A 26204-nucleotide genomic window follows, 5' to 3' on the forward strand; every position below is an offset into this window, starting at 1 on the left:
TATGCTATTTAATTCATGCATCATTTTGTGATATTTTCTCTGTGTTGCTTTGATCGTTTTACAATTTGTTATATACCAAAATCATCGCAATTTAGTGTACAATACAACTAAAAAAATTAACTCATTAGCTTTAACGTTGTGCTTACAGTGCGATTTGTATACAATTATATGAGTTTTTTTTCGCTGTTATATATTCCAATATTTATATATGATAATGATATTTTTTCATTTCTGATGGTTGCATACTAAACTTCAGGCAATGACAAAAAAAGGAGCCAAAAATGAACTCTTAATCTTAAAAACTAAGCGTGCTGTGATTTTTGAAAAAACTTTTTTCCGCTTCGGCGCTAACTCACCGAACGCCGCCGGCATACGGGAGACGTTTTTGTAAATAGAGGCTCGGCGTTTAAGGGTTAATAGCCCCAAATTGGCCAAACAGGCATTGGTTCCTATCACTTCAACAACGGGTGAAAAGATCAACTCCACTATTGTCCCCTGTTCTATCCCAAAAAGTAAGAGGGAAAATCGTTTATGCATCCTCCTTTCAGAGCCGAGACCTTCATGTATGGATTTTTTAAATATCTACATTGAAAACTGCTCGCCCAACATTGCTAGGTACCTAGTGCGAAAATTACGGACATCATCTACTCGGCAATACCAGTCCGTATGGAAGATATAGTTAGATTATATCCACACTGAGAGCCCAGTTGAGATTTCTATAGAAACACTAAAATTTTCTGATATACCTCTTTGAAGACAAACGTCTTCCGGGTACAACAATCATGGCATACAAGGCAGCATTAACAGAACCCTTGCTTTATGGATTCGGGATTGACTCCAGCATTAGAAGTTGTTACTTCCCTTCTGCGGTCTTTTGCTCTACAAAGACCCGCTCCCAAAAGACTTCCAATTGCTTGGTCCCTGAACAAGGTACTTAGACTTCTATCTACCCCTCAATTCAGCGGACCCAATACAACCGCAACTGACATGCTACTAAAGGCGGTCTTCCTAATTCCATTAGCATCAGGAGCCTGTATTAGTGAACTGAGCTCTCTTTGATGGGGACGATACATCACACAAACTTCTGATAATCAATTATTATTGTCCCCTGGCCCATCATTCCTAGCCAAGAATGAAGATCCTTTAAGATGGAATTCTATTCTTATAAGAAAACTCAATTTAGCAGACAAAACATTATGCCCAGTTCAAGCACTTAAGGTTTACCCAGAGGTCACGGTAAACATCCCAGAAGGTCCGATTTTCCTATACCCTAGCACAAATAAACCACTCTCTTTACAAGGGCTAAGAATAATTTTAGTGTCCCTCATTAAAAAGGCAAACCCACACTCCTTTCCTAGGTCACATGATATTAGGAAAGTAAGTACGTCGTTTTCCTTCTTCAGAAATATCTCTGTCAAAGAATTCTCCGAAAGTACAGGGTGGGCATCAGAGACAGTGTAAGAACATTACTGCCATGGACTCGAACAAATTCATCTACAATGCATATCAGTAGGTGGTATGGTTACTCCTGATCCCATAGGCTCTACAGCAGAAAACCAGGGGTCTTCCTAACAGGTGAGTTTGTTGACTATTGCTGGAGAAGATGCCACAAGACTGCAACAACACCCAGCATACTTAGGTAAGTTACTACAGAACTTCACCCTAAAAATGCAAGTTCTTGTCTAGTTTCTTGTTACCAAAATCCCAAAAGGTTTTTTAGAATAAGGAATGGGGCTTGGAACTTGTGGCCTGACCTCGGACCAGAAATGTTTTTGCTTTTTTCTTTGGGTTTTTGGGATGAAAATTTTGAGAGCTTAAACCTTTTGTCACCTGTCAATTTCTTTTGTAAAGCTCCTTGAGGACGAAACAAGTGACTACACTATCAAAAAACAGGTTTTGATATAGGAAACACCTATTTTTGGTAGTAGCTGTTGAGTCCTCAAAACCCTCCCACTTCCCTGACGAAAAGGCATGGGATTTGGGCAAGAGATCATCCTGCATTGACCAGCAGAAAGTAATGGGGGAGGTCTTTCGCCTGCTCTGGTCGTAAACAAGATGGCAGACGCGCATGCGCAACAGTCACTTCTTACAGTGTTTTGACGTAGGAAAAACTGGGTTCAGCTTTGCTAAAGATAAGGGAAAATGCCCTCTTATCTTTGAGTCCATTTATCACAAGACCAGGCTAAAAGATATTTCTTTGATACTAGTCTAGTCACTGAGCACTGGCACACCAAAGGGGGTTAACTCCTTGAGGACTCAACTGCGACTACCAAAAATAGGTTTTTCCTACGTCAACACCTGTTTTTTAGTGTTCATTCTTTACTTTAGTTTTCGTGTAACTCAGGTTGAGTGACTTGTTAATGCATACACTGTTGCATAGATTTTCTTGTTTTATGCTTTAATTTTCATGCGGGGTCACAGTTTTAGTTTTAAAGATTCATGAGAGAATCAACAGACTATGATTGTTGCTTCAGCTGTGGTAGGAGCTGTGACTGATGCTTCTAAGGCATCCTGCACAGTTGTAAGGAAGTTTTCCACTTGACTACTGGATAACAGAAACTCCAGATCTGTAGACTGATAAGTTAGAATGATCCAAAATACCACAAGCAGAATGCAACCACAGCATCAGAACAATTGCTTTGCCTCCTGAGGGAACCTCCAAGGACTCTACTCAAGTAAGATCAAGGCAGAATGGCAGTGGTTACTTCCTGAAGATCATTAGGCTCACCAAGAGCCCAATAATCTATGTACCAACACTGAAGTAAAGGGTACTGAAAGGAGGCAAGGGCCTCCAAAACTATAAATCCCCAAAGGCCAGACTGAAACATCAACAGCCGTGAGTTCTATTTTGGGAATAAAAGCACAGGGACACCAAAGTCAATGCCAGTCACTAAGAAAATAGATATACAGTAAACCCCCGTATTCGAGTTCTCACGATTCGCAGACTTGCCTATTCATGGATTTCTCTAGGGAACATATACAGTATACACATTATTCACAGAAAATTTGCCCATTTGCGGTATTTTTCACTGAGAAATATTCACTAATTACTCTATTTTCTTATTATTTTCATGACTAAATGCACTTTTTGTGATAAAACTATCAAAATACTCAGGTATCCAGGTAGTGCTCGAGTTACGATAATTCACCTTACGATAATTCAATTTTGCAGTGGGGTAAGCAATTAATACCAATACAGTATTTATAAAATATTTTTAAATTTTGCGCCGGAGCAGGCAGCAGCATGCAATCACGCAGCAAGGAGACCAAATTACAATACACCAACTTCTTTTCCCCATCTCTTTATCCCATCTTCTAGTTAAAAAAGTAAAAGGGAAATAAAAGTATTGTTAATAACGTTATACTCTTGCGTAAATGCATACAGCCATAAACAACCGAAAGAGAAACTGTTGTTTTGCTTATCACCGAATCGGATAACAACAGCCGTTTTGCTTGTATTTCAACCATCGTACTGTAGTAAACAATTACTGTAGTTATGTTACAAATGACGTTAAGTAAAATAGGACTGACATATTTTTCCATTATACCCTTATTCACTAAGGATAAAAGATCGGCAAGGAAATATACTGAAATTAAGGTGCAAGTTGTAGATGAAGCTGAGAAAACAATGTTCAAGCTGCTAATGACTTTTAAATTATCATGCATCAGCAACATGGATGAAACTCGACCATCATTAAAACTGGAGAGAAAGTATTTTAATCAAAACTACTGGGCATGAAAGAACACATTACTGCTGTTTTTGTGCCGATAAACAATAATTATGAAAAGTTCGTATTATGATGAAATTAAGTGAAAATAGTGAACGGAATCTTGATTTTTTTTTTTTTACACAAAACAAACATGCTCTCAAACGGCCAACGTCCTCTATTAACGAAAAAATAGCTAAATTAATTTCACAACAAAACGTATTTAAGCGATATTTTGACTTTAAAACACTTCGCATAATGAAAAAATAACTTTGCTCCATATAAATAAAGTATCTAGAGATTCATTTACACTAACTAGAAGCAAGAAAAGTGCTCTGAACCGAGTTAAATATGGCGAAATAAACTTACCGCATAATCGATCTCCAAACCAAAACATTGATCGCAATTTATAATACAAGAGCAATATAAGAATACATACAATGTTATTGGATACAGTGAAGCAAAGCATAGTATTTTAAAAGATCCATGGAAAAGATGCATATTCGTTATGTTGATTTTGTATAATATGATATTAATATGTGAATATATAATACGATATTATGTGAATATAGAATACAGTATAATGTAGGCTAGGCTACCATATATGTATACAATATACCATATTGTAGGCTAAGTTAATTCTTGTTTGTTATTCAATTTGTCTTTGTACTGAATTATCATAAGTCACTGCATGAACCTCCAGAATTAGCTGATATTAATAATTACTATACCTATGTGTAGAGTAGGCTAGACTACCATATAATATATACAGGGTAATGAATACCCTAGTGCAGGCTAGGCTATATTCGAGATATGTTTTTTCCAACAAACGATGGGTTTTTTGGAACCTAACCTCATCGTAAGTAGGATAATACCTGTATAAGCATTTTTAGTTTTCTTTTTTTGGGTTTGAACTATCAAAATAGACAGCTCTAAGTGTTTTTAGAAGGGTTTTAAGCACTCGCAGATTTTAGCTATTTGTGGGGGAGGGGGTGGTACACATCCCCCGCAAATACAGGGTTTACTGTAAGCTTATGAAACTGTGCAAGACAAGGAGAGTGAATGGGTTGCACATGGGACATGGAAATGGTGGTGAGGGGGTAGTCCTTATGTCCAAGTGGGCCTGCAATGGTAACAGCCAGAGGTATGATGATCCCTAGGCAGTAAATTGGCACCTCACCTGTGTGGATCCATCCCAGCTTAAGTCTGAGAGTACATGGGGTTGTGGAGGGAGCCATCCTCCCACTTAAGGATGCATGTACAGAGCAACTGTTCTGCCAGAGGTATGATAATCACCTGCAATGAGGAAGAGCATGTGAGAAAGTCCTCCTGTACTTCCTACAAAGGCCTGACACTTCCCCCTGAGCCGAGGAAGAGTTCAGGGTATAGGGAGGAGGACAAAGATGAGATCAATGATGATGATGAGGAAGAAGGTGAAGAAAAACGTTCCCTCCTTTTCCTGTAATGCCTTGCTTATCTTCCACACCAAAGGGTTCGTCTGAAGCATATCTGCCTAAGGGTCAGCTACTGGGAGAGCTACTGCCAACTGGGGATTCTCTTGTAGTAGATGGAGGCGCTATGGGGATTACAGAACTCCATAAAAACAGCAGCTGTGTCAGAAGCATGCTTGGCCCTTCTATTATCAACCAGGTCATCAAGGAGTGCACCTGCAGATGGACTGACCTGGAATATTAAGTGTAGGTTTGTACATGTTCGTATGACAACTGAGAAGTATCATAATCTCCAGTCCCCATCCTCTGCTGAGATGAAAAGAAGGGTTTGTTACACTTTTAGGAAGGAAAGAACTGTAGAGGTCCAGTGACATTGGAAGCTGGCAAACACCTCCTGTCCTCCCTCCTCATGTTACTAAACTACCTCTTAACACTGGAGGGGGTCTGGTTGCACGTACATAAAAAAGGGAAAGACGGTACAGTCTTTATCCATACAAAAAAGCTATACTAATTTAGGTCTACTGATAAGAGGAACAACAGCAACTATGTGGTATCCCAAGTCCCCCACACCACCATTGTCATGTTTCTTCTCCATAAAGAAAGAAAACAGTACCAAAGTGACAGAATATACATTCAAAAGTACACATTACAAAGAGGATCCAATGTAATTGCAAAGAAAATATGAGTGAAAGATACTCATCCAGTTCATGGAGCACAGACTGAGAGAGGGAAGCATGTCCTCACTGCTTGACAGCCTGAGGAAGAACGTCAGTGGCTGAGTGAGGGGTATTACTCCATTTGCCCCCTTTAACAACTATTCAACTCCTTGTTACCAAGTTCGAAGGCCATTCCAGATTGTGCTGCTGGATATGCCTAATACAAAAGGCAATAGTTTGGATCCCTGTAGGAACAAATATTGTCTGTCTTAATGAACCAATTAATAATTTGCATAAATTCAAATTTAAAAGGAACGGCAATGCTGGGGGAGCCCACAGACGTAAAATGCAGATAGTCCAATCTCACTCTAGGTACAGGTAGTAGAGCAATAATGAATCTCCAAAATCATTGGAGCTTCCATAAGTAATGGATTTGCAACAGAAGACATAATTTCTGAGAAGTACATTGAGCAAGTATATAAGATATAAAGGAGCTAGTAAAATTAATTAGCAGAAATGAACAGCCAGCCAAGACATAAACCAAGAACCAAAGGAAACCATTTCTCTGTACTGGGAAAGGTGGCAAAAGATTTAAAGAGTAAGCAAACAGCCCCACTAAAGAGAGGGAAAACTCACTCTACAAATCTCCCATGCTAAACAAAGGTAAAAATGAAACAGCCAAGTAAGTTACTTACTGAAATTAAAGGCATTAACTGAATTACAAAATTACTTAAAACATTTAAACAAATCAATACTTATACAAAAACTGCAGTGACACGTATGCCAACAACTGAAAAGCCAAAAATTGAATTGGTAATAAATTCACAAAACACCAAAGTGAAGCAATATAGCCTAACCTAGAAAATATGTGAAATAGGAAACTGCAGTGATAATCTTGATAACCAACTTAAAAGAAGTTACATGCAAGAATTATGCCTTAGTTTCCATGCCAGTGAAGTGTGAGCTTGGCATGCACAGTAAAGCTTTCTTTTTGTGGTCTATCATGTTGGTGTGACTGGGAGCGAGTCTCTTTTTGATTAATGGGTTTGTAAGAACAAATGTTAACTTTTATTATTGCTTATAAATATTTTGTTACATTCTGTATAAAAATGGATATTAACATTTATAATGAAGAGGTGACTACTATGTACACTTTGCCTACTGAAGCTTGATTATCAGATTTTTCTTTTAGAATATATCCTGCATTTCATACTACCTAACTACTGGCAAGTAAATGATTCTCTCATATACAGTACAGCAAAAAGGAGACTGTGCTAAACAGGAAATCTGGAAATATTGCCATGTTTACCAACAATCTATTTAATATAATGAGGATATTGCCATGGAACTAATATGAAACAATTTCCAATAATTGCTACCAACACTGACACTAAACACTATAATCTTGTTTAATGAAAATTTCTTTGAAATTAGCACTGACACATACTGATGAACTTTAAACTTCAATGGAGAACTGCATTTTAAATTTAACAGTTTAGTCAAAGTTCTAAGTTTATTTTTAACCTACAGCATTTATTTGGAAATTTAAATGAAAGGTCATTATAATAAAGAGCATATCATGCAGACATACTTTCTGTTTCTCTAAGAGTTAAAGGTTACAAGGATTCCTTCCATTGGCACTGTGTGAAGAATGTCAGAAACAAATGCATGAACTTTCAAGGCTATATTTTAAAAGGTTAGGTCATAGGCAACTTTCCAAAGACACAAAGATTCAATATATGGACTCTTGACAAAGTACAAAATTGTCAAACATAATCATGTTGTCTTAAAATTCCGAATCTTTTGAATGTAAACCAATGGATTCCAATGCAGTTATTGGGCAGACAGTCCAAAATTGAAAGGTAGCTACATATGGCCTACTCAGGCACTTGAAAACTTCATCCAGAATGGTTCTGTTACCAGTAAGGCTTATAAATTTTGTGCGCCTTTCTACACAACTTCGTTTTATAAACCTGAATTGAACATTAAGCTTATCAGCCATAAAAGAGCACTGAGAACAATGCCGTTCAGTTCAAAAGCAAAGACAGGCATGTCCTGAATTATTGTACTTTTTGAGAATGCAATGCCAAATGTGAGAGACTTACAATGCACTTGGGCTATTATAAGCATTAGTCTCCTTCAAACCAACAAACTTCAGGCGGAGACTAGTAATGCACCATTTAAAACAATGTCAGCACAAAACCAGTACATAAGAGCATAGACAACTTACGCAGACAAATGAAGGTTTAACTCAAACAAAAAATAATGCAATGCCCACTTTGCCTATGATCTATCTGTTTGAGTTTGTGAGAATTTCCATTACCAGAGCCAAAACATTCTTATGGTTCAGCCACATTATTGTCCTTCATGCTACTAAGTTCCCATGTTTCAGCCAGTGGTGGAAACACTGCTAGTCTGACTAACTTCTCAGTTAGTCAGATCTGTTTGGAACCTGAAGTTTGGCATTTCTGCCTTCAACAGGTAAATATATGAAATAAGAGAATCTACAGAGATGGTGGCCAATATAGCACTCAAAGAGCACGATAGCCTGAAGGTTTTCATCAAAACGTGTAAACCTAATACTGGTACCTCCATCAGCTTACACTGGAGTCTGCTGCGGGGCACCATCTTCTCAAAGGAATTATTACCCATGAGGTACTGCCACATTAAATATATGTAGAAATATACGATGAACTGCAAAAGAAAGAGGTCTTACTTTTATCAGTTAACAAAGACACCAAAATTCTTGGAAAGGTAGAGTAGCCAATCCTGGCTAACTTCAGCTCTAGTACGACTGCTGCCATACCTAGCAAGTCATTCAAGTACCAGTCTAAGAAATATACTTTGGAGTCTACTAGGTAAGACCTGAGGCCATAAGTCTTACGAACATATGAAGGGCCACTGAGGATAAAATTCTAGACCTTAAACAAAAAGATCAAACGTTCCGAGTTGAACTAATATTACTTTCTTGCACCTGAAAGTTCTGCAACCAATAGAAACCATAAAATTTCCTAACATATTCAGTGAAGAACTGGTATGTGGCAGACAAAATCAATGTTTATAAAAGTTCTGAATAGCTCTCTATGTGTTGAAGGATGCAAATACAGAATTTTATTTCTTAACAGTGTCTGTTTCTACAGATTTTACATTTGTGTGTTTTGGTTAGGAGACTTCATATTAACAATTTGTAGAACCACAACAGAACATAGTTGAGACCAAAACCAAATAGAAACCAATAACTCAGTCTAGTAAAAGTTAGCCTCTTTAAAATGCAGCTTTATACACTTAAGTTGACTTGAGCCAGTGACCACGTAAGGTCAGACTGGAGACTATCAGGACAAGAAATGATCAGGTTGGGGATACATTTAACAGCTGTGACAGGGCCAAAACTGAAAAAAAATTTCATTTAATAAACCATGCTGTTAAGACTGCATGATCACACCTCGTCTCACATCCAAAATCAGTTTCAGACTGAAGTGCTACGCGCCAGCAAATCTTACTAGACAGTGAAAGAGCCCAGCATAGAGGAATACAGGATAGAGTAGTGACTTCAAAAACATAAATGATCAATTCCCAATCTTGGCCTGCACTAAGAATGCCAGATCAAAGTATTGCGGGTGAGAGACATGACAAAAGGTCTAAAATTTAGGGATATTGCATGGGTGACTCATAAAGTTCATCAACTGGATTGATCCATACAGAAAACAGCTTTGGTAGAATGCTCTATAACCCAATTCACAATTGAAACAAATTACAGTTTATCTCCTAAATAACAATATTATCTGTACTGGTAGTTCAAGGCTCACAGGAAGTAATGACAAGTTTGCCAACAATACAAAGACAGGGTTTCTAGACCATATTACAGGTATCAATGGTTGCTTCACAAAATGGTGGCCCACAGACACAAAGCTGCACAACCTTGACTAAATTGGGCTAACATTTAGATGATCAAAAGCACTGTATTTTTACTAAAAACTGGGAGCACTAAATATAAAAAACAGAAAGATGGAAGGCAAAGTTGGCTATGCACTTGGCCAAAGTACAGGCATGGCAAAAACAATGAAAATTAGGGATACCAAAGGAACCAAACACAGGAATTATAAGGGACAACTAAAAAAAAGGGGGGGGGTTATTCAAGTGGAACAATCTGCTAAACAGCACAACAAAAGAAATGCCACATCTAAAACAGTTTTGGTGGTGAATGAACATCACAGTTGTGTTACTAGTTAGCACCAAATTATTACCATTTTCTCTCAAATCTGCAATTTGCCAGACAATCTTGGTTTGTTTTAAACACAAGGCATGATTTTGTATAAGAAGGATTCTGGAATGTTACTTGCAATTCTTATCACTGAAACTTATCTGAATCCAGATTAATATAGTGTACAGTTGTGTGAATATATCAGGAAGTGACAACTACAAATATAAGCAAATTTTGATGAAAACTTGTGGATCTTCCATCAATTTCAGTTGCTTAAATTTTGTATTTTACCACAAGGCAAATACCCAAAAATACCCTTACAGTAGCAATATTTACCATTACCTTCATATGGTAATAGTCCAGTATCTTAAACCAAATTTTTTCAAATAACGGACACATGAAACCTGAATACACAAGTCTGTAAGTTGTAATTTACCTGGGCAACTCTTAAAACTAAAAGGGGGTATTTCTGATTTTTTACCTAAGGGAAAAATTTTAAACTTTCATAACATACCAGGACCACAGTAAATTCCAATAAGTCATATTGAAACTTCAATGCGCACATTTAGTGTCACAGAGGCAGATTAAGATATCAATAAAAAAAAAAAACTCATATTAACATGTCATGAAGAATGAAATGCATGTGATATTTAAAAAAAAATTAAATTCTGTACACGTAATTCTCCTTTAATGTATGGTATTTAGTTGCTGTTATCATTAGTGCAATTTAGTTACACAGCATTTCCAAAAATATTAGGAGTAAGCACCATGAAGTATTTTGAGAAAAGCATTTGCTTTATACATAGCACAAGACAGACAGTTTCTATAAAAGAAAGTGCAAGAAATTCCTATATGACTAGAAAGGGTAGTATAAAGCATGTGCTGCAGAAGAGGAACAATGTTAGGCAACCGTCACCAGCACCAATCAGCACTCTCTGGGGCAGACATGGGATTAAACACACACACATACGTTTAGTGCGAGTCCCTCCCAGCTTCCCTGCGGTTCCACTCCTGGTCCCAGATGCTGATGGTAAAGATAACCCAGGTGACGGTAACCTCTTCTGCACACCCCTCCGAATTCCGGAGCTTATTGGAGAACCACTGGCTCCTTTTACACAAGTAGAGCTAAGCTTTCCTTTTTGGCTTCGGAGATTAGTTTTAACTTGACCACGCTTACCTTGGTTGTATTTAGCTAATACTGATTTGATCTGGTCTTCAAAGTAAGCTTCCAGTCGTAGAGTCATGGAATATATCTGAAATGAAGGTACATAAAAATATCACAAATATGAAATACACAATATAAATACACTATAATTTCATTAACTCAATAAGCCTCAAAATTTTATGCAGTTTACAGGCACTTACATTACACTTAGATATATAAATAAACTCACTCGTGATCTTTTATTGGTGTTGTAGTTCTTTGAATTCAAGAATATTAATCTCATGTCCTTTGCATACTCTAATGGTGTTGCATATGCAGAAGTTGATAATTCTTCTCTTACAGTTGTCAAATCCATGGGGACTTCTATTACCTGACTGTAGTCAGGATACCTATCCAAATCTACAGGGTACCTGAAATAAATGATGTTGATGTGTACATTCTTAGAACATGAGTCATGAATAAATTAGTTGGTTTCATAAAAGCTCCTATAATCAGGTATACAGTCGACCTCTGGTATTTGAGGGGGATGCAATACCACTACCTGCGAATAGCTAAAATGCGCAAATACTTAAAACCCCCTCTAAAAACACTTATAACTACCTATACAGGTATTATCCTACTTACGATGAGGTTAGGTTCCAAAAAACCCATCTTTTGTTGGAAAAAATGTATCTCGAATATAGCCTAGCCTACACTAGGGTATTCAGTACCATGTATACAAATATGGTAGCCTAGCCTACACTATAAAGTATACTCATAGTAATTATTAATATCAGCTAATTCTGGAGGTTCATGCAGAGTGACTTATGATAATTCAATAAAAAGAGAAATTGAATAACAAACAAGAATTAGCTTAGCCTACACTATAGTATATCGTATACATATATGGTAGCCCAGCCTACATTATACTGTACTCTAAATATTCACATATCGTACTATACATACATCAACATAATGAATATGCATCTTTTCCATGGATCTTTTAAAATGTTATACATTAATTCACTGTATCCAATAATATTGTATATATTCTTATATTGCTTTTGTATTATAAATTGCGATCATAGCGACCAATGTTTTGGTTTGGAAATCGATTACGTGGTAAGTTTATTTTGCCATATTTAACTCAGTTCAGAGCACCTTTCTTGCTTCTAGTTAGCATAAATGAACCTCTAGATACTTTACAGCATTTATATGGGGCAAGGTTATTTTTCATTTTACGAAGTGTGTTTAAGTTGAAATATAACTTAAATACATCTAGTGTTTAAGTTGAAATATAACTTAAATACGTCTCTTTGTGAAATTAATTCAGCTATTTTTTTTTTTTAAATAGATGACGTTGACCGTTTAGGGGCGTTTGTTTTGCATAAAAAATGAGATTTTGTTCACTATTTTCACTTGATTTCATCATAATATAAGCTTTGTGTATTTATCGTTTATCGGCCTAAAAATAGCAGTAGTATGTTCTTTCATGCCCAGTAGTTTTGATTAAAATACTTTCTCTCCAATTTTAATTATGGTCGAGTTTCATCCATGTTGCTGATGCACGATAATTTATAGTCATTAGCAGCTTGAACATTGTTTTCTCAGCTTCAGCTACAACTTGCAGCTTAAATTTAGCAGTATATTTCCTAGCCAATCTTTTATCCACACCGAATTAGGGTATAATGTAAAAATACATCAGTCCTATTCTACTTAACATCATTTGTACTATAACTTCGGTAATTGTTTGTTACCGTACAATGGTTGAAATACAAGCAAAACGGCTGTTGTTATCCGATTCGGTGATAAGCAAAACAACAGTTTCTCATTCGGCTGTTTATGGCTGTACGCACTTACACAAGAGTATAATGTTACTAACAATACTTTTATCATTCTCTTTTACTTTTTAACTAGAAGATGGGATAAAGAGATGGAGGTAAAGAAGTTGGTCTATTGTAATTTGGTCTCTCTCGCTGCCTGATTGTACTCTGCTGCCTGTGCCCACACGAAATTTAAAAATATTTTTTAAATATTGCTGTATCGGTATTAATTGCTTACCCCATTGCAAAATCGAATTATAGTAAGGCGAATTATTGTAACTCGAGCACTGAGTATTTTCATAGTTTTATCACAAAAAGTGCATTTAGTCATGAAAATGAGATGAAAATAGAGTAATTAGTGAACATTTCTCAGTGAAAAATACCGTGATTGGGGGAATTCTCAGCGAATAATGCATATATATGTTCCATACAGAAATCCGCGAATAGGTGAGTCCGCGAATACAGGGGGTTTACTGTATATGTTCCACAGAGAAATCAGCGAATCTGCAACTGCGAGTAGGTGGTGGGTCAACTGTATACGTAACCTATCTGAGATCACCCACAGCTTACCCTGGTTTTATTACCATTAATGTATTTTTATACAATAACTTTCTTATCGGTTGCTACCGTATTTTATTATTTTTCATTGCTTTTACTTTGATATATTTGCCATTTTTATTCATTGCTGGGTTTCCTTACCCTGAATTATTCTAAATAATGAATCATTCATATTGTGCCATAGACTGGACTCTTTCAGTATGTTATTTTCAAGAACATTATTTTAAAAGTTATCACCAAAATTATATTATATTATGATCACTGATTTCTCATTTTGCCTTTCATGGAAACTGTGTGCAACACCCTGTGTTTACATCTTTAGTACAAAACACTGTGTTTACGTCTTTATTACATATGGCATTTCTAAATGATAAGTCAAAAGCAAATTCATTTCAACACTACTAATCATTTTCTGTTTTGTTGTAATTAATGATTTTTCATTTCACCTTAAAATCTTTCAAAACTTGACTGAGAATTATTTTTAGGTTAAAGAAAGAGTGCAATACTCTACCTTTGCTTAGACTTACCTAAAAGGCATGGAATCTTCTCTTTCAAATATACTCTTCAAGAGGTCTTTACACATTTGTTGCCAAGTCCTCCTGTCAACCTTGCCCGGGTTTCGACCCTTTACACTTTTACCATAGTTTTTAAATCTTGACTCTCCCCTTTCATACCCTTCATCACCACTATGATCTGGAGAATGGTAGTTGGCTTGTAACTGATGGTATAGCTGAGTCGGGTCTGTACACGTCCCATCTCTATTAAAAGATAGTGGCTTTCATTAAAATAAAGAACAGTTTTGAATTATGAAAAATACATTACATAAATGTATAATTAAAAGAAACAAATTAATAATAATAATAATAATAATAATAATAATAATAATATAATTTATTACATTTGTCATCTTTCATCAAGATGATAATTATGTAACAACTGTTTTTTCATCCTGGGAATGAAGCAGTTAATATAGGTTTGTTATTATTAAACACAGGATGCATAATGCAATTCCAGTAGGACATTATGTATGCCAATCTAAGTTGGTGTATACAAGAAAAATAAATAGATAAGATTGCAAATCTAATTTGTTATTACAAACCTATTAATCATAATTACTGTACCATATTTGATGGCATATGAGACCCTAGGGCATATGACACCCCCATTCTATTAAGGAATATTAAAATAAAAAAAACTGTGTTTACAATTATACATATAATGTTATCAAAATGTATAACTACAGTATGAAAAAAAATTGGACAAAGCATGCAGGTATGACAAAGGGAAAAATATTTTTAATAGTAATTCTACTTTAATTTACAAGAGAAGACAAAAGCAGTAATAAAATAAGTAATAAGAGCACCTATGGTACAACAGAAAGAATAAGGGAACCAGCTACCAGTAATGTTATCTAACACAAAAACTCAATAGGTATAGAAAACATCAGTGATCTGTAACAAGCTTAAAATCTCATTATAACTAATGCTGGTATGAGACTTCAAATAATGCACGTTGTTGTTGTTATGATAATACTCAAGTAATGACACATTGGCATAGCTGAAATTTTCCGTTGGGGTGGGGGGGTTACTGCCGTCAGTGGACCTCATGCAGTGCACTGTAGGCATTACTTGAGATCCTTTGCAGCACCCCTTTGGCCCCTAGCTGCAACCCCTTTCATTCCTTTTACTGTGCCTCTGTTCATATTTTCTTTCTTCCACCTTACTTTCCACCCTCTCCTAACAATTGATTTATAGTGCAACTGCGAGGTTTTCCTACTGTTACACCTTTCAGTCCTTTTTACTGAGAGTAGCCTACTGCTCTTATGTTTCCCATTTTATTTTGCTGTTTTCTCATGTGTATCTTATTTCACCATTGGAATACTTTTTCCAATTTTTTCATTACATTTTGAATTTCTCGTTTATGTAATTCCAGTTTGGGGTTTTGCATTTCCCAGTGTAATGGGCTGTTAACATAGCCATTTACCTTTGTTTTACTTTTATGTTTCTTGTTTGCAAAGTAATGTTTGCCCCTTCCACTGTAATGGGTAACTTTGGTTCTCTCTTGCAATACTACATAATTTTGTTACCACTATTCAGTACTGAGTACTGTACAGTGTATTCCTTTTTGGCATTTAGTATTTTCATTGTGTTAATTACACCTCAATGTACTTTGTGGGTAAGGATGACAAGTCCCGCACTTTTATGATGCACTTGGAGGAGGACCCCCTATTTACCGTTCTTTTTATGTCGGGGCCAAGTATGTTCCCCCAACCTCAATTGCAAAGTCAGCAAAGACTGGTTTGTTAAAGGTTTATGTTTAGGCAGCAATCTTCCTACTAGCAACATTGTGCTTCCTCTTGTCATGCCATGACTGCAAGTACAAAGTTGTAAATTTTCCTGTGAGGCCCACTATCAGGACTCAAGTGCCCACATACTACACCTGCAGCAATATCTGCATTTAATTTCTATTCTCCAAAAGAGCTATCGCTTCTGTGGATGTCTTGCATCTAACCCTGGTGGGGATCTGCCTGTCTTGTTGTCCACTGTTTCTGCTGTTATGCTTCCCATCTGCCTTCCCCTTACACCTTTTGCCCAGGTCATCTACTATTGTTGTTCCTTGTGTTAATGACTTTTTTTTTTTTTTTTTTTTTTTTTTTGGACAGGCTTTGGTCCAGGGGTGGGTCTTCCCTTTACGACCAGTTCCTTGCCTTGGCTGACATTACATGCTGCTACCAAATTTGTGCTTCTGAGGTCTTGCCCTTCCTCTACATCAAGCCACACATTGCCAAACAGGCCTTTTGTCCAAGAGCTTGTTGGAAGTGTTCCTTCAAGACACTTGCCAAGGGAGGCTGCAGATGAAGTCTCAACATCCACCTGGCCTTCTCTCCAGGTCAGGGCTATTGACATCCCCCCCCCCCACATGCTTTTTTATGATTCCCTTCCCTTCTACTCCTACCTCTCCAATCCTGCAAAGACAAGTTCTTCACAACAGATGCTATAGAGGAGTTCCACTGAGGAGATTCTACAAGAGTTGCTGTGGATCTGGTTGGCTCTTCCTTGTTCTGATGTTTCCATGAGGATGGAGACCGATCATCAACCTTAGCTTAGCTCAACAAATTTCTTCACCTGACTCCCTTCCATATGGAAACCATCGAATTGGTACAGAGATCTGTCCTCAGAGGCAACCCTTGCTGCAATAAAGCACTTTCACTTCATTTGTTGGGCCATGTTTTACAGTTACAGGCCTTTTAGTTTGGTCTGTGTATAGCTACTAAGGTCTTTACCAGAAATCTGGTTCCAGAAGCCTTTTGAGTACATATGGGCCTGCATTTTCATCACTGCCTGAAAGTGGTTGATTCACTGGCCAGTTCTGGTCTTATGTTAGTCCTTGGTTCAACAAGGAAAAGTCATACCTGTTGCTAGCCACCCAGGTAGTTTACCTGAGAAAGCTTTTGGACACAGTTGCAGAATTGGCCCAGCCACCATAGGACAGAGTGTTGCCTTCTCAAGACCATCAAAGAGTTCCTTCTTCCTCCTTCCTCCTTATTGTATGGCCAAGTCTTGGCACGTGTTGAGTGGTCAAACTGGTTCTGCATGGCTGTTTTCATATTTGTTCATGATCTTCACTGACTGATGGCTCATCAGAACTTGCTGAAAGGACTCTCTATAGCACCTCTGGACCTGAATCACCTTGTATTATCACAAGCTCAACTTCAAGATAGGAAGTCCACTTGTCGTATCCCTTAGTTACTTGGTTCTGTTTCAGGGAGGAGAGTTGCTTGCACATTAGCTTTTTATCACTTTGAGTGGTCTTCTTAAGCCTGCCATACTAATGTGGGTCTCTGCATTACAGTCATGATTAACAGTGCCACTGCCACTGCTTGCTTTCAGAATCCAAAGAGGGACAAGGTTAGTGGAATGGAATGGAATATAGTTTAGGCCAAAGGTCAAGCACTGGGACTGATGAGATCATTCAGTGCTGAAAGGGAAACTGAGATTAGGTAGGTGTGAAAGGCCTAACAGAAGGAAAACCTCGCAGTTGCACTATGAAACAATTGTTAGGAAAGGGTGGACAGTAAGAAGGAAGAAAGAATATGAATGGAGGTAGTGTAAAAGGAATGAAAGGGGTTGCTGCAAAAAACCTTTAGCAATGCTTAAAGTGCACCCCGTGAGGTACACTGACAGCACTAACTCCCTACGGGGGACAAGGTTAGAGGAGGTCTGTCTGCTGGCTATGAAGATCTTCATTTGGGCAGAGAGGAACATCATCTACATCATGCTTCAGTTCATTCCAAGAGATAATGTGATGAATTTTGATGGATGGTGACAATTTTTTTTTAGTTATGGTAGTAGAAAAATGGGATTATCATGTAGCAACATATGAGAGGATAAATATGGTAGTAGTCACTGTAATTGAAAATTATTTGGTTTGCTAAAAAATCAGAGGATCCTGAACAAACACTTTCTAAGGACAAAAAGTTACTCTATAAGCAGAATGTCACTGGTCAGCAGATGCTGTCAGTAGGATGCATTAAGTACCCCATTGGTGTTTTGTCTTCCTGCTGACTTCTACAAGGTCCTGTGGTAAATATAAAGGACACCTTGTACTGTGCACTTGTTGGATCCATTTGTCACACAGCTGTTCTTTACAACCAACCATTTCCATGTCTCCTAGAAATGCAGATTTTCACAAGTCTATTCCTGTTTGGAAGGATCTGAGACAGCCTGATTTCCAGAAGTTCATCATCACCTTCACAAGTGCCAGATAACAAGCAGTATGCAATATTGTGGCTTTTTGGATACTGCTGTGAACACTTGCCCCTCAGTGCACTTCCTCCACCAAAGCTCTTTACCAGGCAGTCAGCTAGATTCATGGCTTGTGTGAAACATGGGTTTTCCATGACCTCAAAGCCATTCTTTCATTCATCATAGACTTTTTTTCTCTTTTTACCCAAGTACCATGAAAAAACTCCCTCAGCCTTTAAAAGTAATCACTCGGCCTCTTCTTTGGATTTTATTTAGCAGAATAAAATGGTAGCCAATGAATTAGTATGGGGGTAACATTAGTATAACGTACTGTAAATGCGCTAGTGTGGCAAATACTCATTAGGCAATACTGCACTCTATTTTTATGTTAACCATTTATTTAATTTTTAATGGTAATGTATTAAGCTAACTTTTACATGAAAATAAAGTGCTTTGGGAGCATGATTTGGGTCATATTTAGGGTTTAAACTCTAGGAATAAGCATTTATTAGAATTTTTAGTGACTTGTACCAAACATTCCCAGTTCCTCCTGATCCATGACAGGTTCTGGAACCTAACCTCGTGCACGTTCGTGGTATTACTGTATACAAAAAAGTTCCTAACCCTTACTTGAGATTTTCTGAGAAATTACAAGTTCTTTAATGAAGGATGTATTTTTTTTTACTGTAAACTGTATGTTGTTTTAAGTTCACTTTACTGTGACATCATGAGTTGTGCACTTTTCATGTTAGCATGGAGTGTTGTGTATTGTTGTTACATTCTTAACAGTTGTTTGATTGTTGTTTAATGTTAACCTGGCCTATGTCACTTGGCTTTATGGGTTAGTTGAATCTTGCCTCCATACTGTGTGTTTACCTACTTTTTATCGCATAATAAAGACACCATGTAGTGGGTTGTTTCTCTTCTCCCAGACTTATCAACAGCCATTCCACAAGCACTTGGAATGACAATGCATTTGAGTTAAATGGGCTTCCTAAAACCTGGAATCATCAGTTCTGAAATGCTGCAAACCTGGCACAAGAGACAAAGCTGAAATTGACAGCAGCAACATCCAAGTCCTTTTTATTCTTATATAATCCACAGAAAATATACCACACTGAAAAGTGATTTGATTTTTCCTAGGATATGAACCTAAGCTTTCAAAGATGGAGTACTCAGTGCAAGGTCTGTTGCGGCTGTCACTGATTTAAATAAAAACAAAAGCCTATTGGATAGGCTTGTGAGTCACCCACTGGGTTAACTCTTCTATTCTGTGAATCGGCCTGCTTATGGTACCGCTCACCTCCATGACTGGGAGAGATCAGAACCACAAGGGGCAGAAGAGGAGGGTAAACTTCCCTATGAAAGCATACGTTCGTATCCTAGGGAAAATAAAAATTAATTTTTAAAATTTTGTATGTTCCAACAAGAATATGAACTTTCATGGATGGAGCCTCACCAAAACGCAGGAGGCTGATCTATCCAATGCAGAAGGTGGGTGTGCCCTTGCATGCCAGTGCCAACCTCTGAGTGCCTCCGAATCTATCTCCTGTGGCTCAGATCACAAAAAAACAAGGGGGTGCTAGACCCTACTGGTTCTCACCACACCCTCCTGGGGATGATGAACAATAGATCCAGTCTCTTGTTGGGCAGAACCTTCCCTCAGGGGGTTCAGTGCTGTTACACCACCTGCTGGGCTGCCACTAATGGCCCAGAGCGAAGGTGTTCAAAGATTTGTGGGCAAAGTTTCAAAGATGAAAAGACATGAAAGTCAACTACGCCTCCACGTTCCCACCTTTAGGACCTGTAAGACAGAATGGCACTTCTTGCATGCCAACATAGCCTATGCCTCTAGTGTCATGGGCTTCAATTTTTGATGGGGTATGTTTGTGATCTCCCGTAGACATGTATGCCTTGACTAGGACTCCTCTTAACCAGAAGCAGATTGTATTCTTGAAGACCTCACTGTTCTCATGTCCAGTACTTATGAAAAGTCTCTTACAGGAGGGTTTGTACACTTAAAGTAAGGCCTCAAGGCTCTGATTGGGCTAAGAATCTTGTCCTTATCTCTCCCGACAAAGTCCTTTAATGATGGGAGGGATGGAGAAATACTCAAATTTTAGGTCAGGCATTGCAGGGTTCTGGGTCTTGGCCACAATGTCCAAAACAAATTCCAAGGAGGTGGAGGACAATCCTACAGCATGTGCGATGCTGTATGAGAGAGCATGTTGTTCCCCTACTCCCTTGTGAGACAAGAGGAGGAAGACGATCTTCATCAGGTCTCTATTCGACACATTCTTGAGGGATTTGAAGGGAGGGAATGACTTTGGCAACATCCCACTCCAGAGGAGGCATTTGAAAGATCTTTTCCCCTTGGTCTAAAGATGTGGGCCAAGGCGGCTTTGAAGCCTTTACATGCTGTGATGGAGAGGGCCTTCTCCTCATGCAGGTGCACCAGGAAGTTGGCTACTTCCCCCACAGTGATCTTGAGTGGACTGTAGTCCCTCTCATGGCACCAACTGCAAAAGACTGTTATTTTTAATTTTCCTTAGTGCAATCCAGCAGATGAGGGCCTGAGGGTGTTGGCTATCGCCTTTGCACACTGCTCTGGAAAGCCTTTCTTTCACATGAATTGCTTGATTGTCTCCAACTGTGCAGCTGGAGGGAGCCTACAGCTTGATGGTACCTCTAGTTGTGCTCCTGAACCTGTAAGGTCGGGGGCCTCCAGAAGTTCCATCAGTGGCCACAGAGTGCCACCGACATCAGCCTGAGCCCCTGGGACATGAAGAACTTGCTGACCACCTTCCTTAGCTGACTGAAGGGGGGGAAGACACATGTTCATGTTGTCCCATGGGTGTTGGAAGGTATCCTGCAACGCTGCCCGTTGGTCGGGAACTGGAGAACAGTACAGGGGGAGTTTGGTGTTTCTTGCTGTGGTGAACAGATTGATCACTGGACCTTGGTACAGTTCCAAAACCTCAATGCCTACTACTTGGTCCCCTCTGCTTAGTTGGCCAGTGATGGCAGTCCTCTTGCTTGGGATGTACCTGGCTGTTGGGTCCAGGCCCTGGGGCCCCAACCACTTTGCATTTCCACCACCAGATTGCTCAGTGCCAGGCAGATGGTGCCCCCTTGGTTATTTATGTAAGCTTCCACAGTTGTGTTGTTGCCCATGGAAACTGCAGACTTCTCTGCGTCTCCAAAAAGTTGATATGTTCCATCTTCTCCGTAGGTCCCCACATCTCTGAACCCTACACGCCATTCAGATGTGCGCCTCACCCCCTTCAAGATGCATCTGAGAATACCAGCATCTCTGGTTGTGGGTGGCTGAGTGGCACACCCTGCAGGTAGTTCAATGGGTCTCTCCAGGTCCTCTATGACCCAGTCCATCATATCGATGGGCTGTGACGGGTTTGTCTGGTTTAATCTAGGACATCTTCAACTGCCACTGGAGAGATCTGATGTGTGCTCTCCCCTTGGGGATCAATTTCTCTCGAGAGACCAAGTATCTTAGTAGGACTTACCAAGTTTTGCTGGTTGATGGGGCAACTTGACGAATGGTTCTGAGATCCTCGGAAGTGGCAATCCTCTCATTTGATGAATATGCCCTCCCCACTACGGTGCCAAGTACTTGATTGTTCACTTTGGGAAGAAGTCTAACTTTGGGAGATTCATGATCAACCCCCGGTCTCTGCATAGATCCAGGACCTGGTTCTTGTGATGTTCCACCTTTACGACTGAGGATTCCAGGCTAAGCCAGTTGTCCAGGTACTGTCGAAGTCTGATCTAACTGGAAGACTCAAGTGAAGGCTCGAGGGGCTGTTACCAGTTCAAAGAAGAGATCCCTGAATTGTTACTGTTCCTTGGGAGACAACCTTAGATACTTCCTGGAAGCCTCATGATTGCGATGTGCAGGTATGCATCTCGCAGGTCTGTTGACACCATGTAGTTCTCTCTGATGGATGCCAAGATCCACTGGGGCATCTCCATAGTGAAGGGTGTCTGCTGCAGGTAGAGGTTCTGGGTCAACAGGTTTATCACTGGACACCAACCCCACAGTGCCGTATCTACCAGAAAGAGGCAGCCTTAAACACCCTGGTGAGTTGCTGTCAACTATCTCCACTGCTTCATTCTGGAGCATGGTCTCTACCTTCTGCTGTAGGGCTTTTCCCTTGGGCGAGTTGTTTCTTCAGGAGGGAAAAGGGTATGGTGCTTGGGTCAGCGGAGGATTCGTTGTCCCAAAGTGTAGCCTGTATCCCTGTCTGAGGACTTGGATTGTCCAATCCTCCACTTGTCTGCAAGGCACCCCTCCACCTGTGGCAGCTTGGAAGGGGGTGGGGGGATCAACGTCTTTTCCCGGTCCTATTCCTTCAATGACCCTGTGAGGGCTGGGAGGCACAAAATGACTGATTGGGGTTGTTTGGCCCATTGCTCTGTGGGCCTGCTTCGCTTTGATATCGGAACCGTGATTGTGGGGAAGAACGTGTACAGGATAAAGTGGGTCTATTCTGCAAAGGAAGCCTGCTTGCACATAGTTGGGGAATGGTGCCAGCTTCAGGGATGATGCCTACAAGAAGAGGGTATCTTGAGAATCCTCCCTCTTGATGTCCAGAGAAAAATAATAGGGAGAGTCAAGACAGGGGCTGTTTCTAAGGCTCAGCCAACTCTCAAAAGAAATTTTTGTACAACCTTCAGGAAGGACTATCTCCTTTTAATGATAATGTTGGCCCATGAGTGTCCTACCTGCCTTACAGTGTAAGAGATGGCCCTCCCAGATATTTCCTGACAACAGACCACTTCTTTTGGGGGGACATCTTGTAACCAGATGGATCGCAGGGCCCTTGCTAGCATTCGCTTGAAGTTTCTCTTCAAGAACTAAATTTCATAATCAATCAATCATCTTGGAATTGTTGAGGCTGGTGCACTGTTGCTGGAAACAGGATTCAAAAGCTTCATTTGTTATTTGCAGAGACTGTAATGCAAAGCACAGATAGTGGCTGAATTCAAGCACCACAGATCAGCATAGCTGGTCTGCTCTTGAGTTCTGTGTATCTTCCGCTTTTGTCCAGCTATCTGAGGAACCTGCGCACATTTTTGGTAACAGATTAGACCTCATATTCACAAATGTTCCAGCTATTGCAAAGTCCAAGGTCTATGAATAAACAGTTGGCCCCCCAGATTCTCGGGATCTTCTGTGGAACCTATCTATAAATTATTTATGGGAAAACTCACCCATTCATGGATTTTTTCTTTCGTGGATACTTGCTATTCGCGGAATTTTTGCAGTCATATACGTATAGGTACTAATTTTCAAATAGTGTTAATAATATGATTAGTACTGCAATAACAGTAAATAATATAATGTACATTAATAATAATAATACAGTAATAGTAATAAAATTAAATAATAATACAGTAAAATTAAATAATGATACATAATAATAACAGTACACAACACACACACAACACATACGTATATGTACAGTACTATTTAGAAGCTGAGCAGTAATGCTGGGTCATTTGGCCATACGTATCGGTATTATGTACACAGTATTGCACATAACAACATTGATATGCTGCGCATACTGTACATTTTATAGATGTTTTGTTTTGTTGTAAGATGATTTTTAAGTACATATTACATAAAGTGTTTTAGGATGATACACAGTATGTAGAGCATATCTAAAATACATGACTAGTAGGGTAAGTTTATATTTGCGGATTATTTTCATGTTACGTATTACTACGTACTAAGTATATTTTCATCACTACTGTAAATACATTTTTTATGATGATAAAAGATTTACAAATTTTTAAAATATTGCAGTACAGTACTGTAATATATTAATGTAAACACAGCAAAATTTCAAAAACATGTCCTAGTTTTGTTTTCTTAAAAGTGTTCCACCCAAGCCAACAGCGAATCTCAGAGTTTGGACGAAGAAAATGGATGCTGGGTATGCACACCCAGATGAAATAATACTCAACATGCTATTGACTGTCATCTGCAAAGCAGCCAATCCAGGAACACCATTCATTTTCCTTGGCGCTCATTGGCTGTATACAGGCAGTCCCTGGTTATTGGCAGGGGTCTGTTCCTGACGGCATGACAATAACCGAAAATCGGTGATAATAGCACTGACCTCCAGTTATCGGTGCCGATAACCTGGGATCGGTGCTGCTGATAAGTGAGGGTTGGCACTGACAATGGGGGGATTGGCGCATATCAGTGCCAAAAATCTAGTTATGGTTGTCACAAGACAAGCGCCGTAAAACTGGATTGCGGATAACCGGGGGACTGCCTGTACTTGGCTCTAATTGGCTGGAATCTCAAGACTTTGTCTGTGAGATGGGTGATTCTGGGAAGGCGTCACTACGCATCTCTTGAGTTCCTCTCATAGTGAATCTGTGTGTGTCTATGCACCTTTGTGTCTCATGTTTAAAATCTTAGTGTATCTTGTGTAATCATGCCCTTAAAATGGCTCCTAAGTGCCCTACTCCTTCTAAGACTTCTGGCAAAGAGCCTAAATATAAGAAGGTGGTAATGAAGCTCAACAAGAGGGTAAAACTTCTTGATGTGTTGAAGGAAGGCAGAAGTTTGGCATCGGTGACCCGCCATTTCCACGTGAACGAAAGTACGGTGCTGTACATCAAGAAATTAGAGGCCGGGATACAAAAGGCAGTAAGTGTGAGCTTCTTCGGTAATGCAAAAACAGTTTTGACAGTGCGGGATAAGACAATCATGAAGATGGAATCTGCACTGGCGTTTTGGATAAAGGACTGTCAAAAGAAGAATGTACCGCTGGACTCTAACCTTATTCGTGAAAAAGCGTGACAACTATACGAGGAAGAGGCACAAGCAGGACCTTCATCAGACCCTCAAGGTTTTCAGGCCAGCAAGGGGTGGTTCCACAGATTTAAGAAGCGGTTCCAACTGAAGAATGTTTCTCTGCATGGAGAGGCAGCATCCGCAGATACGGAAGCTGCCTCGGAATATCCATAGGCCTTCAAGAAACTTATAAAGGAGAAAGGCTACCATCCATAACAAGTTCCTCGTTGGACGGGCCAGTATAATCCTAGGCTAGCACTCTGCTATGCCTGCGTTCGAGTCTCCGGCCGGCCAATGAAGAATTAGAGGAATTTATTTCTGGTAATCACATACAGTGCAGGAGTAGAGTGGACGAAAGCTAAACTGCAGCATAGACCAGAAAACTAGACAACACATGACAATATATAAAGCACTACACTCAAGAGCAAATACAGACATACTATACATAACACGAAAGGAAGGTGGGAAAGGGCTACTAAGCATAGAGGACTGTGTCAACATCAAGAGCAGAGCACTGGGGCAATATCTGAAAATCAGTGAAGAAGAGTGGCTACGGAGTGCATGGGAAGAAGGACTGATAAAAATAAATGAAGACCCAGAAATATACAGAGAAGGAGAATGAACAACAGAACAGAGGAATAGCACAACAAACCAATGCACGGACAGTGCGAGACAGACTAAAGAACTGTCTATCGATGAAACATGGCAATGGCTACAGAGGGGGGAACTCAAGAAGGAAACAGAAGGAATGCTAACAGCAGCACAAGATCAGGCCCTAAGAACTAGATATGTTCAAAGAACAATAGATGGAAATAACATCTCACCCATATGCAGGAAGTGCAATATGAAAGACGAGACCATAAACTACATAGCAGGCGAATGTCCGGCACTTGCACATAAACAAATAACCTGGTATATGCAGGAGCCAGAGTAGCAGTAGAACTCATGGGGAAACAAACACCAACACCACAACCAACCCAACAGAAACCAAAACAGCAACTGCCTTGGAAAAGGCACCTGGAAAAACAAATCATGGCGATGTGATCTGACTTGAGTAAACTGAAAGAGATGCCAGAAAAGAGGCTAAGAA

The 26204-nt window shown here is 39.2% G+C and overlaps 1 protein-coding gene across 4 annotated transcripts in view; it reads right to left on the minus strand.

Moving 5' to 3' along the window:
• BRWD3 (bromodomain and WD repeat-containing protein) overlaps window positions 1–26204 on the minus strand; it is a 234317-nt gene that overhangs the window by 19398 nt on the left and 188715 nt on the right. For 2 of the 4 annotated variants that reach the window (XM_067133568.1, XM_067133560.1), the window contains 3 exons: window positions 14068–14298; window positions 11410–11590; window positions 11193–11268 (listed from right to left, as the gene is read on the minus strand). In XM_067133568.1, coding sequence (XP_066989669.1) covers window positions 11193–11268; window positions 11410–11590; window positions 14068–14298 — 488 coding nt within the window. Of the gene's footprint in view, window positions 1–10985; window positions 11269–11409; window positions 11591–14067; window positions 14299–26204 lie in introns of all 4 variants that reach the window. The other 2 variants (XM_067133553.1, XM_067133545.1) reach the window with 1 other exon arrangement.

Source organism: Macrobrachium rosenbergii, chromosome 3, assembly GCF_040412425.1.
Source record: "Macrobrachium rosenbergii isolate ZJJX-2024 chromosome 3, ASM4041242v1, whole genome shotgun sequence".
NCBI lineage: Eukaryota > Metazoa > Arthropoda > Malacostraca > Decapoda > Palaemonidae > Macrobrachium > Macrobrachium rosenbergii.